The sequence below is a fragment of the Eupeodes corollae genome, chromosome 3 (assembly GCF_945859685.1).
Source record: "Eupeodes corollae chromosome 3, idEupCoro1.1, whole genome shotgun sequence".
NCBI lineage: Eukaryota > Metazoa > Arthropoda > Insecta > Diptera > Syrphidae > Eupeodes > Eupeodes corollae.
Genome location: NC_079149.1, coordinates 120,779,252 through 120,801,051, shown reverse-complemented (window position 1 = coordinate 120,801,051; position 21,800 = coordinate 120,779,252). Strand labels below are relative to the sequence as shown.

The 21,800-nt window shown below is 30.8% G+C and overlaps 1 protein-coding gene across 1 annotated transcript in view; it reads left to right on the top strand.

Moving 5' to 3' along the window:
• Nucleotides 1–21,800, top strand: part of LOC129949014 (uncharacterized) — a 42,095-nt gene that overhangs the window by 17,648 nt on the left and 2,647 nt on the right. The window contains exons 2-8 of the mRNA XM_056060205.1: nucleotides 3,446–3,793; nucleotides 3,952–4,469; nucleotides 5,002–5,092; nucleotides 10,235–10,391; nucleotides 11,615–11,774; nucleotides 11,917–12,146; nucleotides 12,279–12,471. Coding sequence (XP_055916180.1) covers nucleotides 3,446–3,793; nucleotides 3,952–4,469; nucleotides 5,002–5,092; nucleotides 10,235–10,391; nucleotides 11,615–11,774; nucleotides 11,917–12,146; nucleotides 12,279–12,471 — 1,697 coding nt within the window. The remainder of the gene's footprint in view (nucleotides 1–3,445; nucleotides 3,794–3,951; nucleotides 4,470–5,001; nucleotides 5,093–10,234; nucleotides 10,392–11,614; nucleotides 11,775–11,916; nucleotides 12,147–12,278; nucleotides 12,472–21,800) is intronic.

Genomic DNA, 21,800 nt, shown 5'->3' with positions numbered 1-21,800 from the left:
TTTCACCAAATTTAGAAGCATTTCTTAAATTTTAACAAATTGGATGAATAAAATTAATTTGAGATATATCAAGAACAGAACATCAATGTTTACCAAATTTGCGTACTATTTTTGTACATTTTATTTTTGTATGACAGTGGGATTTTTATAAAAACTACTGAATATCGAAAACAATATTTTCTGTGAAATAAAAAAGTTTGAAGACAATGTTTTAATATTTAAAAAGCTATTACAGTCGAAAGTTTTAGTTCTGCTTTTTTTAGGTTTTTATTTTTTGTAAAAAAATGTCGATTAGATTTTTCGCAAAATTTTACTGAATGTCGACAACAATGTTTTCTGGAAGATAAAAGTAGTTTGAATTCAATATCTCAATGTTTTGAAAAGATATCTCAGTGGAAAATCAATTTTTACCAACTTTTAATCATTTTTTTTTAGGTTTCTATTTCTTGTAAGAAAAACTGTCAATTTTTCCAAATGTTGAAAACAATATTTCTTATAAGTTTAAATCAATTTGAAGACATAATCTCAAGTTTTTCAAAAGATATTATTGTCGAAAATCAATTTTTACCAACTTTTGTTAAATTTTCTTTTAAGTTTTAATTTTTTATAAGACAACTGTCAATTTAATTTTTCTCAAAATTTAAGCAGATGTTAAAAACGTTGCACAAAATTAGTTTCCAGTTAAAATCATGTTTTATTCATTAAATTTTCGAAGTGACAATTTTTGTTTCAGTTTTTTTTTTTTAATTAAAAAAAAAACGTTAATCGGATTGTTTTCCAAAAATATACCAAACCAGTATATTCTCGTTTCAATATATAATATAAAATTTAATTCAAGTCGCTAGCGTCATTGGTTTCTGAGATATTTAGGGTTAAGCAAAATGTTCACCTTTTTTTTAAATTGCTATGGTAAAAAAAAAACACCCACGCAATTTTCTTGAGAGCCCTTTCTGCATTATTATCGGTATAACAAATTGTATTTGAAGTCGATATCTCTATTAATTCTTGACCTATGGACGACGAAAAAACGTCGCGAACGTTAGTACACGCATGACATATTTCTTAAAATCTTTTATTTCGACTCTAGGGACCATGAAACGTCAAAATTTTCAATTCGACAAATCGGACCCATTCTATGGGAAGTTAATAAATTGGGGTGGGCAACTTACAACTCTCAACAATTCCTGTGTGCGAGTACTATTGTCAGGGATAGAGGGGACCTACAGTTTGAAGCCGAATACGAACGGCTAATTTCCGAAAGCACAATCGTTAGAGCGTTTTTTTTCAATTTTGTTCGAAAAATATTTTTGGTATGCAGTTGTTGAATTTCGTAAAAAAATGTTGACCCGTTTTTGAGATATCGAATTTTGAAAAAATAAAATTCAATATTTTTTAAAAATCCAAACAATACAAAATTGCACTTTTGATAATCAAATATTGTTAAGGCAGTATAAAAGCTTATTCAGAAAAAAAATTATTGAAATCAATTCATAAGTTGCTGAGAAAACTAAAAAAACAAAATAACGGTTCTATGAGTGGTATCATTCCTGAGCAATACAAAAATATGTTTTTCTTATTAAAAGAAGCCAAGTTAAAAAATAAAATTTTAGAGAGTATTTTAGAAAAATCTATCGGTTTGTTTTTGAGAAAATTCTAATTTTCGTTTTTTGACCAAAAAAATTGTATGGGGGCCACTGTCAGTTTTGATCTTAAAAAAAAATGAAAAAAACGCTTAACGCGAATCTGCTCAAAACCATAACTTCCAAGTAACTCAATCGACCCAATGGTTTAGGCTGTAGGAGCGTGGACAGACAGACAAAACCGACCGGATGGAATCGCGGGACCCACTTTTTTCGATTTCTCTACCATCGTAATATCAAGTTTGATTAAAATCTCGAGTTCGAAATTTTACACGAATGCAAAACTTGCCACATACATACATAGTTCCTAAGTCGCTAGTAAAAAGTAAATAAGTATCAAGAATTTGATTTAATTTAGGGATTTCAATGTTTTTTTTTCACTTTCAATTTTGTTTATTCCGAAGCTAAATAGTGAAATTCAAAAAAAAACTTATCAATATTTAGCGGTACCTTGGGCGGATGGGCATTTTAAAAGGACATTATATGTCCAATACAAATATTTTGAGATACATACAAATCTTTTTTTCAGGGTTAAAAATTTTTTTTTCTCGTCTTGAACATGAATAATATATTTCAAAAAAGTTTTTTTTTGGCCAGCTACCTGTTTAACAAACTTAAGAAATACCTCTAGTTAGCCTGAGAAACCAATTATTTTTTGTTGTTTCTAAAAAATATCTTATAAAATATAAAATGTAAGGGTAATGAATTTAATTGTCAAGCAATTTTATTTATCAAAACACGTAAGGGAAAATATGACAAAAAGAAGTTAATGATGTTTGAAATTGGCAAATATTTCGAAACAAAAAACAATTCGAATAAAAGGAAACTTCAAAATAAATTGGTTTGTCGATAAAAAGCAATAATTGCACTTAATTAACCGGAAAAAATTATTGTTCATGCTGCAAAATTGTTTCCATTGACAAATAGTCAAGGTAATAACAATTAAAATGTTCTTTTATTAAAGTCCCGCAAAAATAGAATTAACTATAACCAATGGAACGTTAAAAACACCTTGTTCAAAAACACTCTTATTTTCGATCAAATATTTTAATGTGTATTCAATTTTTAAAAAGTAATGCATTTTATTGTTACTACCAAAATAGTACACTGGCGGTATGCGCACTTTATTGTTTTGTTTTCTAAAAAATTGTGGAAATTAAAAAAAATATATATTCTCCACAGCATAGTGAAACAGAAAAGTTTTTTAAGAAAACAGTGCACCTAGATTTTTTTAAATGAAATCTTTCAAAGACCTTGTCAGTTATTTACCTTTACAAAGAAGAAACCTTTTATTTTCGAATCTTTCCATCTTTTTAAATATTAAAACAAGTGAAAGCTTTGAAGAAGGGAAAATTAAGAAGCTAAGTTAAAAACGATTGTTTAACATGAATGTATGTAAAAACACATATGTATAGTGCCTTCAGTGTCTTCGTAGAGGTTACTCGGTCAACAACCGATTAATAACAAAACTTCTGCAAAGCTAGAATCACATTCACCAACGAGTTTGCATGCATCGCAAGCATATTATCTCATATCCTTCTAAAGTCCCTGCTCCGACTCTGTCATGAACAGAACATTCACATATCCTGAAAAATACCTTGAACAATAGTTAAACAATTTTAACGACAGTTCTAAAACTTTTGCTTCCGTATTCATTTGAAAGAACAAAAATACAGGTAAACTTATACGTATACTTTGTATTGCGCTATTGAAAGTCATCCGAAGGACTTTCCTTGAATATACGAAAATATTTCCAAACTAAACATAATATTTTCAATTATATTTGTTTCTATATCCCTTTGCAGGATTGGCGACAACGTTCGAATGGAATTTATGCCCTCGAAGACGCACTTCGTTCTTCTGAAAATCTAGCCCGAGTTCAACCTTGTCTGGACTCTTTATTACGTACCCTTCTATCGTCTGAGAAAAACCCTGAAGTGGCAGAAGAAAAGCGACGTGTATTAATGAACCTGATATCAAGACTTCCGTTGGATAATCTTGAGGATCGGACTGTTCAAATCATCACTGGTTTGTGTCGGCAAGGTGGACCGGGGTCAAATCGTGCCGCGAAGGCGTTAATGCAACGCCTCCCACCCGCTGTCATTGTCCTCAAATTGATATCGGACGAATTTTTACATGCAAAGAGCTCAAGGGTAAGTGAATAGCGAATAGTGAACATAAAGTTGGTTAATGCCCTAGTTGCATAAATAAGAGAAGGGAGTTTTCATAAAGTCACCCTTACGAGTGTAAATATTTGTTTTGGTATAGTGTAGAGTTGTTTTACTAATTAGTTTTTTTTTCTCTAATGTAGTTTCGAGAGAATGCACTACAAATGGTGATGTATGCTCTGATGACCTTTCCCAGTACCTGTTTTGATACCAATACCTGCGTTACGAGTGCAGCTCTAGCTGCTCTGGATCGCAAGAAACGCGTCCGCCAAGCAGCTTTAGATGTCCTTGCGATTCTGGGCCAGGTAACGTCACCCCGGGTGGTTCTTGAAATCGTTCAAAATATCGCCGCTCCGAGGGAGAATGGAAATGAGTTCTTTGCTGCCGTTAAGGCGCGACTATCACGCAAGCAATTACCACTTGTCAGTTCGGATGGAGTGGTTCAATACACACTGAGAGTGCCATCGCCTCAATCCCATCATCAGGAAAGAACATCCTCATCGACGACGACGACGGCGGCCCTGGCCAACATGGGTTCTGACTTGGAGTGGATAGCCTCAGGTGTGGGGTCGGTTTCACCAACATCGCTCAAGCGTCGGGCCCACAAATACCGCAATCAGCAAAGTTGTTGCCAATCTTTCAATAATTACTCCCTGAATAGGTAAATAATTGACACACAATGGAGACAAAGAGACAGACGACGGACGACATCATCAGACAGACAGACAAAATGCTTTTTTGCATGTGAATTCGAATTTGACACCTGTCAATTAAGTGCCAACATAAGTGACATGTATGTCCACTATATCCTACCATTTGTGCTTCGTAACGCTAAAACATCGATTTTCAGTTTTGTTTGTTTTGTTTTAAGTTTTAAGTTATTCTTCTTTTTTAATTTTATTAAAGAAACTAACCTCGTCGAAGGTAACCAAAGAGCCTTAATCGATATTTTGCTCATTCTTAACCCGCTCAAAAGAGTTTGTGGTGTTGAAATGTTAGTTCGTTCATTAAAATGCAGTGCAATTTAAGCATTTTGCAGTTGCAGTTTTGAAAGTATTTTTTTTTGCAAAGCTGACAGCGAATAAATAAATTGTGGTGCTCTGTTGTTGAGACGAACGTTTCGAATTCACATACGAAAATATAAAGTTTTTCCTTCTTTGTTAATAATTTCTTTTGTTTTTTGTTGTCAACAGTCATGAGGATATGAAAAGATATCGTGCACCACACGAAACGCTTGGACTTGGAGTTGGAGTTAAAGACATGAATTCAGAGTATGCCACATCTGTAAGTTTTAAATTTAATTCATTTTTAAAAATTCAGTGTTAAGATAAAATATTGGTGTTTACTGTTTCTAATAATAAATAAGAAATTATATATATTTTAATTTGTTAGGTTTGTACTTTATTTCGATTACTCTCCAGTTTTTATATTTATGTATTGCATTTGTACAGTATGTAGTTAAAAGATATTAATCAAACATGGCATTACAATGGGAAATTAGTCAAAAACGGTTACGACTATTGCATCCGTCTGTCTATCTTTCTGTCCTCGCCTTGCAGCTTAAGCCATTGGTTCGATTGAAATCAATCTTAGAAATTAAGGTTTACAGCCAATTTACGTAATTTTATATTTAATATATTTGTTCATACAATTATAATTTGAATCAAATTTTCTTTTTGCAAACATTTGTTTTGTCTTGCATTGTAATTGTTTAAAACAGAAAAAAAAATATTTTGAACCCATTATTTTTATTTATAAAAAATGCAACTTTGCAACGCTGAGGTTAAAATGCACGAATGATTTATTTATAATTTAATTTCCCTTTAAAAAACACTTTTTTTTTATTTTTAAAAATATATTTTTATTTTTCATTGTTCATTTGTTTATAATTTGGATATGCTCAACTTTTTAGAAATCATAAAATGACTGATCACATTATGGCAAAGATAAATAAATAAATATTTCATTTAAAACTCACATTTTAGTTCATGTTGTTATTAAGGATCCTTTATATTTTTTTTCATGATTGTAACTTGAAAAAAAAAATAGATAGATAGATAAATAAATTCTTTATTTTTTCTCATTAAAGTTTAACAATAATTCTAACTTAAGAATAAGGACTTCACAATACTGCCGTCTGCCTGATTTGACATTTCATAATACAGGAGATATATTAAAAGTAAAATAATTGAAGTTAATAATTAATTTATAATTTAAAAGATGTAAAAAAAAACTAATAATAATAATGCAACAATTCGGTAGGATTTGTATACTAAAACAAATTAGCTAAGCAATAGAAAAAACTTGATAAGCAATCATTAACAATTTTGATATGATTTGAAACATAAAAAGTTTACAATTTTAATATGATTTAAAACATAAAAAAGATCAATTTTAAAGTGATTTGAAGCACAAAATTAAAATGTTTTAAATAATTGGAAACTGGTAACATGATTAGACTTTACGTTTCGAAACTATTTCGGAACTGTAGGGCGTGCTTATAAAAATTATATAGGGTGGACCATCCTAGCGAACCATTTAATATCTTATGAAGTCTATTTACAGTGAGATGGCTTTCATTTAAATGTAATCGACGAATTACCTGTAATATCGGGCATACCGCAATAATGTGATGTATATCATCTAATTCTCTTCTGTTACATAAATTTTACAAATTTATGGAAGATCAGCAAGGCACTTACTCGTAGATCAGATCAGATCAGATCAGATCAGATCAGATCAGATCAGATGAGCCACATAGTTAAGATTTAAAATTTTAACTCGTGCTCTAAAGATATGACTTATAGCTTCGGTCGATAATTCATTATTGAAATAGTTAGCTTCTGATGGTGATTGAGGTTTCTATAATTGTTCCTGGAGGATGTTGACGATGCTTTAGAGAGATGCTGATTGTAATGTCTTTCATCAATTTTAGCAGTAACATTTGCAAACAAAGAGCTCCATTCATCTACATTTGACTCCAATAAAGTTAAGTTAGCATCATGTGAGATAGCTAGCTGACTCCATTCTTTGAAAGGCGTGTCATTCGATTGCAGTAGTCTTAGCAAGATGGTTTTATGAAGACTTCTTTTATCCCTCTTGTTAAATAATCTGCTTCAAACTCCTCGAGAGGCAAGTATCCAAAAACTTAAGCACCGTAGCACATACAAGTGTTGACAATTGCTTGAAAGACCCGATATTTTGACAAAAGATCGATTTTTGAATTGGCAAAAAACTTTGGCCATAATAACACAACGCAATTTTAGCCTCTTTGCTTTTTTGTTTGACATGCTTACAAAATTTTAAATTATTGCGTAAGCATAACTCCAAGATATTTAAACTTTTGTACTACATCAATGCATTCATTATTGAGTGACCAATTCTCTTCACCCAGCCTTCTTTTTTGACGCGCTTCAAAAATCATTATTTTCGTTTTGTTTGTGTTAACATGCAAGACCCACCTCTCGCAGAAGGAGTAGTCTGTTTATTTGTAGCAGCAGAGTGAAAGGATTTTCAGCTAGTACCACTAAATCGTCCACGTATAGCAAAACTTTCACTTGGAAATTGGCAAAGAGTATTCCTCCTGGAAGTTCATCACAGATATCGTTGGTAAACAAAGCAAACAAAATGCTCAAAACAAAGGCTCAAAATACAGCCTTGTGGAACACCTGCTGTTGTTTCAAACCAATCCGAAAACTGTGATCTATATACAAAATATATCATCAGGAATTTTCGGGAGATCTCTAGTAATGAGAGCTTACACATTAAAGCCTGTTTGTTGACCTTATCAAATGCTGCTTTGAAATCTACAAAACAAGCATACCATTTCTTTTTCTTTTCAATAGACTTCTGGCAATATTGATAAGTGCTGTAATTTGCTGTTTAAAATTTCCAATTTTCGAAAATGTTATTGTATGTTTATTTTAACTTCTTAGGGAACTTTAAATAAGAAAATGAAAAAATGTTGGCAAAATTTAGCTTTTTGTGCTCTACAAACAAAGCAATACTTTTGTTTGTTGTCTTGAATTCGAGTCTCACCTTATAATTTTTTTATCACATCAGGTTTTGAAAATATGCTAGCAGTGTTAAAATAAGCAAAAACTGTGTGTTTTAAACCTTAGGTAAAACATAACTTACATACATAGTTCTTAACAATAAACTGTAAGCTTAGTAAAGTTAAAATCTCTGTCTTTTATACACAATTAAAATCATTTTAGTAACCAGTTATATAAGTCATCATTTGATACTTTAAATTGTATGCTTTCATGGTTTTGAAAAAAGGGGTGGATTTTTTGAAAATTTTAAGTATCTGCTAAAAATTTTTAAAATACTTTTTTTCAACATTATCATTATACTTTTTTTTATTTTACTCGTATTTTAAAAACTTGGTGTGATAGCTTTGGTCGTGCAAAAAGACAAATTACGTACAAAACATGTTCTTTATTAAAATTAATATTTTAATAACCTGACGTAATGGATTCATTTTTGACCAACACCATCAAATATCTTATCAAATTAATTAAGCAAATTATTTAGAAAACAAAACATTGTCAAATTTTTAAGACACTTAAATTCATTCGAAAAAATAAATTCTTCAAAAACAATTTAACAATTTAACTCGAACTTTGTTTGTATATTTAATATTTTAGCTGGAATATTAATTTTTTTAAATTGTTTATCTTTATAAAAATGAAAAGTATAATGTTAGATTTATCCGACATTACAACTTTAGATATGCAATTTTTAAACATTTTGTTCACTATTTATAATTATTTCTCTACAAAAGTCATAAATCTTTTCGTATGATTATTGTTTGTTTGTCAACATTCAGAATTTTCTAATAAATATAAAAACGTTTAGGTACTAAATTTCAAAAATGTTGATATTTGAGTCCAATTGAAAAACAATCACGAGAAACGAAACAATAACTTTTAAGATTCGTCGGTATTTGAATTTTTCGGTCTTCAAAATCTTTAGCATCCCATCCTCATCAGCGCTTTGTGAAACATAAATCCTATTTTTAACAAGAAAAATGTTAGAAACCAAAGGTTTAAAATGTTTGCCTTTGAAAAATATTTAAATGCCAGAATTTGAAAGGACTTTTTTCTAAATATCTAAATGTGTCACCATTTGAAATAATTGGTTTTCACCAAACCTTTTCCGGTCTTTATTTTTTACTTTCATCTCAAAGTGTTTAATTTAGCTAATTAGTCTACATATTTAATTTTAATAAGCACCTATGATGTATTTACATAGATTTACCTAGACCAATTATATTTTAGACCTTAGTTGTGCTTTAATATTTATAGTATCACATTTCAGGAGTAAGTGCGTGCGACCAAGTTGTGCATTTTTATATGTCATTGAATTTGTACCTTCCTTTAATCTAAACAATTCTAATATCAAAAGCAATTTTCATATTTTAATTTAAAATATGTATGGCACAGATGCATGTACCTATTTTTCACTTCTTCCAATTAATCCAAAAAGTCACTTTGGACTCTGAATTTCATTTACTGTATAAAATCACGCACGTGATAGGTGATTTTTTTAATTCTAATTTTATACACTTTTCATGGTCTGGTCACATTGAAATTTACTTATCTCGACAAATTTCAAGTCAGGTGCGACAAAAATATTAAAAAATATGTAGTAGCTATTTCAAGACGTTTGTCACCCTCCAAAAACTGCAAAAGTCTATACTCTGTCATCGCATGGAAAACTCTCCCACACCATCCGTACCGTGTATAGTGTGTTGTCCACTATTGTCGCGTGCATTTTTGAAATATAAATATATCGATTTTGTCACCCGGTCACGTAATAACGCAATATAATTTCTCTAGAATTACGTTCGATAAAAATCCATTGGAAAACCACAGGTTAGATTTTGTAGTGCACCCTCTAAACCCCTGTCCTACCATTTCTACCCTCTCACCCCGGTGGCATATTAAATTTGTTGTTGGAAAAGGTTTGAAAATGGGTGACCCCTTTTAAATAGAACACACCGACGTCGTCGTCCTTACCAACAATTGTTGGCCAGTTCAACCTTTCTTTGCTTTCACATGCGACTACGACAACAGCTTGGCTCGACTGTCTACAAGTTAATTGCGCCCGATACTTGCATCAATTCAGTTGGTTCGAAACAGTTGTTGGAAAAGGACTCTCAAACGGATACACCACCTAATTCAAAAAACAAAAATATTTATATTCATATCTACCTACCTACATCGTCGTTGTCGTCGTCGGTAGTTTCCCAAGAACTTAAAAATGGTTCAACTGTTTTTGGCATATCGTTTAGTTGGTTGGGTCCCAGTTGTAAATTTGAATTTGGTAAACAATAAATTCTTATGTTGAAATCATTTTTGAAATTTAAGCTTAAAACTGCATCGCAATTAAATTGGTTTTCTGTTTCCTCTTATTTTACAGGACGACAATCATTCAATGGCCAACAATAGCAACAGCAACAACAACAACAACAATAATAACATACAGTATGTCTTGGGAAAAACCTTGCCGTTGCATTATACTTCAATGAAATCGATGAAAAACGGTGGTGGAGGTGGCACCACCAGCAACAATGGTGGTAAGTTGCTATTCCTCAAACACCTTTGTTTTTTTTCCCTTTTGCTTAGGGTGTCATAGTTGCATTTGAGATATAGGGGATTGAAGGATAGATTGGGTTAATATTTTTTATTCGCACATCAATTTTTAAAATGAACATATTATACACAAGTTTCGAGTGAAAAAAAAACGTTAAATTACTTAATTTTAAATGTTCCACAACTTATTCTTCAAAGTTCGCTTTCATATGAAGAAACTGAATTTCGTGCGAAAACTCTCACAGTTTTTCATCTTCGTGACGTTTAAAAATCCTTGTAAAATAGGCTCTCATATTCTAAATTCATAATAAAAAATCCCATTCACACAGCACCTCAGATTTTTAATTACAAACAAGACTTTTGAAGGTTGTGGAACTAATTCATTTTTTCACAATTAAAGTGGGGTATAAAATTGTCTCCAATAAATACACAACTAAACTTAACAAAGAGAGTATTTACATATCGGTACGTTTGGAACGTTATTTATACAAATAAATTCGTTCCACAATCTTCAAATGGTAACATTTCAAATTTTTAAGTGATACAAATAAAAAAAGTCATAACACAGTATGGAAAAGTTGTATACCAAATAACTTTCAAGTGCCAGTTGTTATTTGCTCTCATTGGATTAGACCCATTTAAATTTTAAAATAAAAAATGAATACGTTCCACAGCATCTAAATGAACTTGTTTCTTAATTCCAGAGTTTAAAAAGGTGGATAGTTAATTTTGAATGTGATTACATATTTATGGCTTTAGAACCACGGGTCCTGCGAACTAAAAAAAAAGAGTACGTTCCACAGCATCCAAATGAACATATTTTTGAATTCTTGAGTTTAAAACGTTGATAATTTGACTATATATTAATTTTGAATGTGACTTTCATTGCATATTTATGGCTTTAGAACCATGGGTCCTGCGAACTAAAAAAATGGACATATTTTCTATTTTGTAGTGAACAAAACTAGAAAATATTTTTTATTTTAGAACAACTATTTTTTTGAAATTAAATTTTCATCCTTAAAGTCACATTCTATAAGAACCCATTCTCTCCTTAGATCCCTTAAGCTATACAGTTTGTTTCTTTATAGTATAACAACGGTTTTTATTGTTTACAAACAATTTTGAAACAAATTTTGGCTGTCCCGGTTTTGAACTCTATCGTATATTTTATTCTAAGAATTTATTGTAATGTCATATTTTCCAGGTGAAATCATTGGAATCAATGGTAAGAGAATAGCAACAAAATCGTGCTCTGATTCCTCCGCAGATGGAAGAAGTTCTGATAGCACATATACAACCAGTAGCAGTGGCAATGGTATAATTAACCTAAATGGACGCTTTGCAAGACAATCTGTCACTTCTAGGTATGTTATACTCGTATCTAGTTCTTTTAATATTCTTAATGGACACAATAGGCAGTTTGTTTTTATATGTTGTTCCCATAAAAAAACAATATCGATATCTACTCTACTATATTATTAAAAATGTATCTTTCATCTGGCCTAGATTCCCAACGATGGAACGTATTGACATGACCGGAAATTATTTGCCCAAACAAACATATAAGAATCCATTTTTAATTCATAACACATCACGCAATCATCATCATCAGGTGCACCTTAATTCGACATATCCGAAAGTGAATTATACATTGCAACAAAATCGTAAGCATAATACAACAACAACAACAACATTAAGAACCAACCAACAACGACCATCATTCTATACAAATCAAGGTTAGTTTAAAAAATACCAACAATACAAAATAAAAATTAGAATGTTTTGTATTTTGAACTTGTGAGGATTTGAATTTTATACTTAAGTACGGTATGGAAACTCATTACATCCTGTTTCCGGATTCTTTGCAGATACATTCGACGAAAGTTCATTTGGCGAGGAGTGCCACGAATATCCAACAGCGTATGGCACAGGAGGAGGTGGTCCTGGAGGTGGAGCAGTTTCTGTGGAACATAATTTTAACAACAACAACTATAACAATCATGAAACCACAAACAACGGCAACAGCAGACGATTTGTGAATGTGGAAAAGTTTATTCAAAGGTAATTAGCAAAGTTTTGAAGGGATTTTGATTTAAGTCTATTCAAATTATTATGTTAGAGAGTTGAACTAGAAGACTATCTGTTGGCTTACAAACTACTGTGTTGGAGTCAGAACTGTTGCATTTCAAAGTTCAAATGCAAAAGAGGTTCATTGAACTGAAAATACTAAGGGCTTGTTAAAAGTTTGCTGCACTTAAACAAGCATGTGTTTTATTGTCTTCTACTATGATAATTTAGGATTCAAATAGCAATGCATTTGTTTCGTCAAATTTTAGTTAAACACATGTTGGTAAATAGTATGGCATTAAATGAAATATTTCATTTGAAAATCACGTTTTTATCACGACAACTTTCAATTTGTAGAATCTATTTTAAGTAGGTGTATATTTAAAAAAAATAGATAACAAAATCGGTGTCAGGTGGGAAGAATATACATGTTTTCTACAAATCAGTTTAACTAATTCGTCACGAGGTAAACACAATTTTTGTGGACACATGTCCTCAACTTTAGGAATATTTTCCATATATTTGTTAATTTTAGTGTGGTCAGTTTGATATTTCTAAGCTTTTGCATGTCGTTTTCGGTCAAATAAAATACAGAATACCATTTAAATTTGGAATTTGAATTCAAGTATTCAATATTGCTAAGCTTTGTGTACATGTATAGCCCACTAGACTTTTCAAAAAAAAAAAATGTTGACCGTATAATTATAGCTTTTTTGTTTTTTGTTTTATTTGTATCACAAATTGTTTCCGATACTATTTCTTTAAAGAAGCTATAAAAGTTTAAGTAAATCTGAACGTACCCTTAAACTTTATTTTGTCTACTAACCATCTGTTAAAAAACTTTCGTTCATTTTTATGATTTCGGAATTCAGATATTCATGGAACATAAAAACTGTATACATTTTTAGGACAATTATGAACAATGGTTAGATGTTAGCTGTTTTCCTACCGCCATCAGTTTTGTTTAAGAGATTTTTAGTAGAAAACAAATTTTTACCAATTTTACTAGCATTTCTTATCTTTTTTTATTTCCTATTTAAACAAATACAAATTGGATGAATGGAATCAATTTAAGAGATATCGAGAACCTAACATACATTTTTATTAAGTTTACGTACTATTTTTTTAGATTTTTTTCTACGAAAAACCAGAATGTTGGATTTTTATTAAATATTTATAAATTTATTTAATATTTAAATATTTTTTGAAAAGCTATTTAAGTCGAAAGTAAATTTTTACCAAGTTTAAGTACTGCTTTTTCTTAGGTTTTTATTTTTTGTAAAAAAAACCTGTCAATTCAAAGTCTTTAAAACATATTTACGTCAAAAACAATTATTACCATTGTTAGGTTTTTAATTTTTGTAAAAAAAAACTGTCAATTAGATTTTTCTCGAAATTTTACTGAATATTGACAACAATATTTTTTAAAATATAAAAATATTTTAAAGCCAATATCTCAAAGTTTTGAAAAGATATTTGAGTCGAACATCAATTTTTACCAACTTTTATATTTTATTTAGATTTTTATTTTTTGTAAAAAAACTGTTAATTCGATTTTTCTCAAAATTGTTCCGAATGTTAAAAACAGTATTTTTTATACGATAAAATAAGTTTGATGCCATAATCTCAAGTTTTTGAAAAGATATTTGAGTCGAAATTCAATTTTTCCATTTTTTTAGTAATGTTTTTTTTTAGGTTTTTAATTTTTACAACAAAAACTGTCAATTCAATTTTTCTTAAAATTTTACTAGATGTTAAAGACGTTATTTTTCATTAAAAATTGTTTTGGAGCTAAAAAAATGTTTTATTGTAAAATTTTCGAGGTGATATTTTGTTTTCTTAATTATAAAACAAAATACAAACTGTTTTTTTCCAATAATTTAGTTGTTTGGTATCACGTTACAATAATATAAAATTTAATTCAAAGCTCAAGCGTTATTGGTTTGTCAGATATTTAGGGTTAACCAAAATGTTCACCTTTTTTTAAACTTCTGTAGTAAAAAAACCAACCACGTAATTTTCTTGAGAGCCCTTTCTGCATCTTTCTGCAATATTATCTGTTTAACAAAATTTTTTTGAAGTCGAACTCTCTTCAGGTTCTTGAGTTTTAGACGACGAAAAAAACGTCGCACGTACACTCACGCACAGTCATCTTTCTAAAAATCTTTTATTTTGACTCTAGGTACCTTGAAACGTAGAGAAATGTCAAAATGTTCAATTCAGATTGCAAGTTCCGTTTAAGGAATATCAACTTAGTAGATATACATGCATTTTAAGGCATATTTTACAACCTATTACAATGACGTTGACTTCACTTAGAAGAGTTTTATGATAACGATCCAAACGGTCTAAAGATATTTAAGGTACGGCTTTTCTAAATGGTATATACATACAACTTATGAAACGCAAACAAAATAGGGGCTGTGTAGCGGTTTTTTTTTGGCAAATTTTCCTTTTTCTAAATGTCTACGGTCGGACCAATAGCTCCAGTGATTTTTTGTCTAAATATACAAAATAATACTTAGTACCAAACAAAATCTTTTTTTTTCCAAGATACAAACATTCAAAACTTTCAGTCATGAGTCTGTCAAACGTTAAAAACTATTGTGGTAAAGAGTTTAACGTTTTGGGTAGTATAAAATCATGAGCAATTTTGCAATACTTTCAATACTAAAATTCGAAAATAGAGAACTTTAATGTTTTTCCCGGTCACTGTCCTAGAGGACAGTTTATTTAAAAATAAATTGATTTTTCAGTGTCTTAAAAAATTTGAAAATTTATAAATCCGAAATATCTGTAAAAAACGAAAATCATCCTAAAATTTAAAACTTTGGACTATAATTTTGTGTCTGATTAAAGGACTAGATTCTTTTTATTATTTCTTATTAGTTTAGGAAAAAATATTTTTATGAAATATGCATAAGACCCAAAAGGGACCACAAACATGCAGTCAGCCCCTGCGTCCATTGCAATTTAAGGCAAAAGCTAAACCAGACAATCGATTGATTTGTTTGCGAAATTTTAAGTTTTGTCTCATATAGAACAAACTTGTACTTCATTTTTGCTGAAGACTTTTATTTTGTTTTCCTTCTTCTTTGCATTTTGTTCTTTTTTTGATTATTAAGGATGTGAGTAAAGAGTATTTCCACATTACTAAAAAAATTAAATTATTTTAAGTTTGAACACTCTCTTTCTCCTTCGAACAGATTTTTGGGGGCCGAATGTTCTCGTTATGGCTCGGACAATCATTTTTAAATTTGATAGAGATTACAAATATCCTGGGAAACGGTATCTCGATCACCTCAATTATTCAAACAGTATTCTTTTATAACAGCTTTTTACATTTCTCACCTAGGCTATTCTTTCAAAATACTTGCAAAGAAATGCGCTCTAGTTAACTCTTGTTTCGGCCATATGTCAAGTATAGAGATTTTATTTTGAGCCACACGTCACGAATGTAGAGTACTTTAATGAATTATGTGTTAACCTAGCATTTTTATTATCAGAATTTTAAATTCAATGTGCTTAAATATAGTCTTAATATATCCTTCCTATTTTTCTAATACTGCTTGTTCATTTTTCGGCTACGCGGCGAAAAAAAAAATCCGTCTACAGTTATTTTGAATTCATAAATTTAGTTAAAACCGCATTTTTATTGGCAGCGTGAGTAAAAATAGGCCACAGTTTAGACTCCAATTCACAGTCAATTAAAACTTTAATATCAAAGTTTTTTTAAGCACATATTGAAAGGTATATTGGTAAGATTTTCTTATTATAATTTTCTCTGAGTGTGCACTATGAGTAGGTTACTATATATCACCATCCCTTGGTCAAGAAATTACTTGCAAACCTGCCATTATTCTGATTAGCTTAAGACATAGCACAATGTGAACTCACTCAACACAGTCACAAACGTATAATTTTTCTGATTGATTTGTCAGACGTGTGTTAATTGATTCAGTGCAATGGCCTTTAACCTTTACAGTCTTTACCTACTTGACAAAAATAAAAAGAACTCAATCCCATATTTATTGTACTATTTTTTCTTAATTTTTATATACATACCAAAGAAAAATCACATTTGTTATCAATTAATTAAAAACAAACTTAATTGTTATCTTTATGGTTAAATGTCAAAAAAAAATCATAAAATTAACAAGTATACGCCGTAGTGATTTCCCCAACAAACTTAACGATTACTAAATATTTGAATAGAGTACGAGACTCAAACTCGAATACAAGTTTGAAAATGTCAAAAGTAGAACAAAACTCAAACGTAACTGACCCATATTCTTTGGTTGACAAATAAATACGACAAAAACAATAAAATAAAAATAAAGTTAAGTTAGGTTCTCGTCAGAAGAAGTAATAAATTAACAAATGACCTAAATGTGAATTTTGAGTCACGCCCAAGTTTAAGGGTCAATAATAAAAGAGAGAGAGAGAGGTATGATTTTTTGACTGATCATCATAAATATAAAAGTCTAACTAAAATGGCACTTAAAAATATTTAGTTTTTGTTGTTGTTGTTGTTTTTTTTTATATTCATTCTGCGTGTTTGTGCGGTGACAGAATGACTGGCTACCACCTTACTCCTTATTATGAGCCTCAAGTTGTGAAGAAGTAATTTTACTACCTCACGCTATTAAACGTAAACTTTTTGTCCACCATATCGATGGTTGTACTAATTGGGATTGGGGGGAATGAAGTTGGATTGTTTTGATTTCCCCTTTTCTATAGACAAAAGGTGATTATGTGTGCAGAGTGGATTATTGTTGTTGTTGACTTTTACCTTTAAAAAAACTTTTCCTAACTCAAAATGACCGCGCAATTGAACTGATAGAACAATAGGGTGACATGACAGAATTAAAAAAGAAATTGGTTTTAGTAAACAAAATGACCCGATCTTTTAAAAAGAAGCTTTCCAAAATCAACGTTTTTTTTCATCCCGATTTTTTAAATGAGTTTATTTACAAAGAAGGATTTAAAGATAATCGATATTTTAAGAAAAGTAATTACAAAAAGTGGAATATCGAACAAATCCCGATATTTTTATATTTACCCAGGGTTGGCTTCTTGCATTTCATTGACAACCTAGAGTTTTAAAAACAACAACCTGTTTACAAAAAAAAACTAAATTATTTGCATGTCAATTCCTCACTGCAGTTCGTTTTATGTACTCGAAAAATAAAATAGAAACCACGCCTTTAAAATCAAAAAAATTAACTTGTCAGATTGAGTTAAGGGAATCTAAAGAATCAAATGAAAAAAGAGGCTGGGATGCGACCCATACTGATAACTTCCCATCCCGTAAACGCCTTGAAACGTCAAGAAATGTCAAAATTTTCAATTCGACAAATCGGACCAATTACAATAACTTCCTATGGAAAGTTAAAAATAAGATGATGTTGCCGAGAGCGAACGAAGGGGTCTTCGAACAAGCCGATAACAAAAATTAACACAACAAATTTTGTTTTTAAACTTCATTTCCAGCTCGTTTCAGTTGGCTGTTTTGAGATGACTGCGAATCGATTAATCGTCTTATAATTTTGCATCCTTCCCGATTTATAGTTAAATAAAGATAGGAATTAAAGACTTTAAAAACATAACATTGAGATAATTTGATAATTTTTCAAAATGAGTGGACTCAAAACTGAAATTTAAGACAACAGTTTAAAAGCTTTAAGAATCAGTCCATCAATTTGCTAACAATTTCTAAAATCAGAGTTAAGCTGGGATTTCAAATTTCGGAGTTTTATAAATTGTAAAGTAAGTGACCGAAAGTTTGTCATGTTTATGTTAACGAACAAATAAAAACTCATTGTAGTTTTTTTCTAAGCTCTTGCTAAAAAAAACAACAGATAAATAATCTTGGTAAAGTTTCACCTAAGAAATTTATAATTCTTAATTTTTTTGGAATGGAGGATAAAACCTTTTTAATTTTACTTAGAAACTTTTGACAAGTGTCTTGTGCATTTTCTCTCTTCACGGAAATCCTTAATTAAATATTTACCAACTTTCCTCCTGTAAAAAATATTTGGGAAATCCCATTTGAAGAAGACTGGTGTCCTTCTCTTTAACCCAATTTAAAGTCAAAAGTGAAAAGTAGAAAAACGGCTAGCGTATAATTCTTTTGAAGAACTAATAAATTTAGTGATTGAACACCTCGTTACACATCAAGGCTTTGAGTCACCAAAACTCTTAAAAAGGAAGGGACCTACAATTGAAGGTTTTTAAATTCCTCACAAGAAAATTAAATTCCTCAGAAAATAAAAAAAACCTAGACATTTTCTTAGATAGTTGAAACCACTAATTAACACGCAATGGGCACTTAATAATAAAACCATAAACATTTATGAACTTTAGTTTCATTATTTACGCAGTATAAACTTTAAGTGCGTAAAAAATATAAAAAAGAGTTGAAAAAAATGATTACAATTCTAAAAATAAATAATTATACAGTTGAAAACCATCTCATCCAAATTTCAAATGAATCACAGGTTAAAAACAAAGTATTAAACATCCACTATTACTCTCTTTCTGCTTCCTGGAAAAGAAAAAAAAAACTATAATATCCCACTCACAAAAATGCCACTTGATTTTCTATAGAAACCACCATCACCCTGTGCTTGACCATTTCAACCCTAATATTCATAGGGATGATCTGAATAAAAAAAGAAACAGAAACGAAACGAATGCAAAAACTAATCCATCCACCACAACCCATATGTAAATGTTCTTTCTCACTATGAGTGAGTGAGTGGAACCTTGTTTTCCCACCCCCACTGCAACAACAGTTCAGCTCAAATATCCTGGAAATGACTTCCCAAACACGCCAAACACGACAACCCCCATTCGTCGTCCATTCACAATAAAACCCCCCAATACACAAGTACCGTTTTCGAACTAAACTGCCGAACTATATACACAACCCGTAGGTAAAATGAAAAAGAGAGTCCTTTTTAAACCATAGTGACCAACAAGACCCAAGCAGTCTGTGATGTTATTTAGTTCGCGACAAACGCGTTTCGTTTGAATTCCTGGCGACTAATTTTCCCATTTTAATTTTTGTTTTCTTCTCTCCATTAATTCTTCTGTCTATTTTCCAATATTCAAAAGTTTTCAAAAAATCTGTAATGAAAAATGAAAATAACCGAGTATTTTGTAAGGACTCGGATGAAATATATTCAAACAAAGGAATATCTAGTGGACAAACTTTGTTCAACTATCGAAAGTGTACCAGATTTTTGTAATAGGTATTGTTGTGTGTACTGCTGCTGCTGCTGCTATTATCGAAGACGTAAATCGATTGGAGTAATTCAAGAAAATAACCTGAGAACTAACCAAGGAACACCGGTCATTCCAATAGCAATTACCGATGTCGAGTTGTAAGTGCACTATATATACCTACCTATCTGTGTGTCTACGTTCTACATATATAATTACTGTAAATGTTGATGATGGACATTTTGAACTTTACTTACGAACAACAAGAAACAATAAAAGTCTAAAAAAGATAAAGTTTATTAAATAAATATCACTCATGCGAACTTGTTTTTTTACTGTTGCTCGTTTAAATAATGCGTGTATAGTGTGTGTTCGATAATTTAAATAAAGTCAAGACCTTTTCATAATCCTTCTACTTTTGTGTGCTTTTTTTAAATGTGTTTCCACTAATATTTGATAAGATGTTTTCTTTGGAAAAACAGTGGAATTTCAAACACTTGTTCGTAGCAAGAACTAAGAATGCAAGGACCTTCTTTTGTTGTCCAAACTTTTAATCCTTGAGAATATTGTTTGTTTTTCTGAGAACGGTTTCGCAGAAATAACTTTACCTTGTCCTGAAAAGTTAACATTTTTCTAATTTTTGTGAAATGATACACAACAATTATTTATGTTAAATTTCCTTTGTTAAAAGTTAGAAGTTGTTCAATCTTAACTTTTTTTGATGACTGTGACATTTTTCTAAAGTTATTGGGTTACAAGAAACTCAAGTTTATACCATTTAGAAAATCCATTTACATATTGAAACAGTTCCAGTTGCAATAGAAAATTAATCAATGGACAATTTATGTCTGTAAATAATTCTCTTAGATTAATTGAGCGATTTCTTTGATAGATGACTTGAAAGACACTATAATTATTTTTTACATCGCGTGTGACCAACTGTCTGCGAAAATTATCAATCTTGTCAATTTTAAAACGTACCTTGGGGTAAATTATGGCAGGTTGAGTTTCTTTCTTTAGTTTTTTCGTTAAATCAATTAATGTTATCGCCCAAAAGACACATGGGGTGAAACTTTTGAATTCAAAATTCTACAAGCCATTTCTATTTTTAAATTTAAACAAAATAATCCAATAAAAGGTTTAATTTTGAATAGCCAAAAGCCTGTCACTTTAGAAGTTGTAGAAGTAAAAACTACGACACCGATACAAGCTTCAGCAAATCATTGAAATTGTAAAAATTCCCTACCAAACCCCTTTTGGGTCTTAGTGCAGAGCTTTTTCGTCTCATAATTGTGAAACTGTTTAGAAAAACTAGTGGTGTGAATAATCGAAATGGTGTGCGTCGGTCAAGAATAACGACTGGTGACTTGATTTCTCGTCGATCTTCAGAATTAGGCATTCCACAAGCGACATTGCATTCAATTTACATTAAGCTTTACGTCTTAAGGCTTTTAAAATTCTGTTAACACAAACACAATCACTCAAAATCACTCACGTGCGTCGATCACCAGCAATTTCCGTAGTATCTTCGCTAGTTGATTTCTTGAAATCAGAGAAATTATGCAGATTTTCGTCGAAAAACCTACAGTTATGGGCAAATTCAAGTAGAATAGGCTCCTATAATTAGGATATATAGTTGTTTGTAGTACCCGTAGCAGGATGGTTAGTGCGTTGGACTGTCATGCAAGAGGTCTTGGGTTCAATCCCTGCCTGTGCCACCATAATTTAAAAAAATAATTTTCGCGGGTACTGCCTCTTGCGAGGAATTGACAATTCCTTCAAGAGTAATTCTTGTCATGAAAAAGTGCTTTCTCAAACTAGCCGTTCGGATTCGGCCTTAAATTGTAGGTCCCTTCCATTCCTGACAACAGTACTCGCACACAGGAATGGTTGAGAGTTGTAAGTCACTAGGCCCTGGTTCACAACGGACTGTTGCGCCACCCCATTTGATTTGAGTTGTTTGAGCGGTATAATTGGATCTTATTTATACGAAAACTACGATGTAGCAATGGGTTGCGCTTCCGAGCTAATAACTCTGTTTTTTCCATGGCAGTCATTTGAACAATTTTCCCCTAAATAAGTTTAAGATTTTTAAG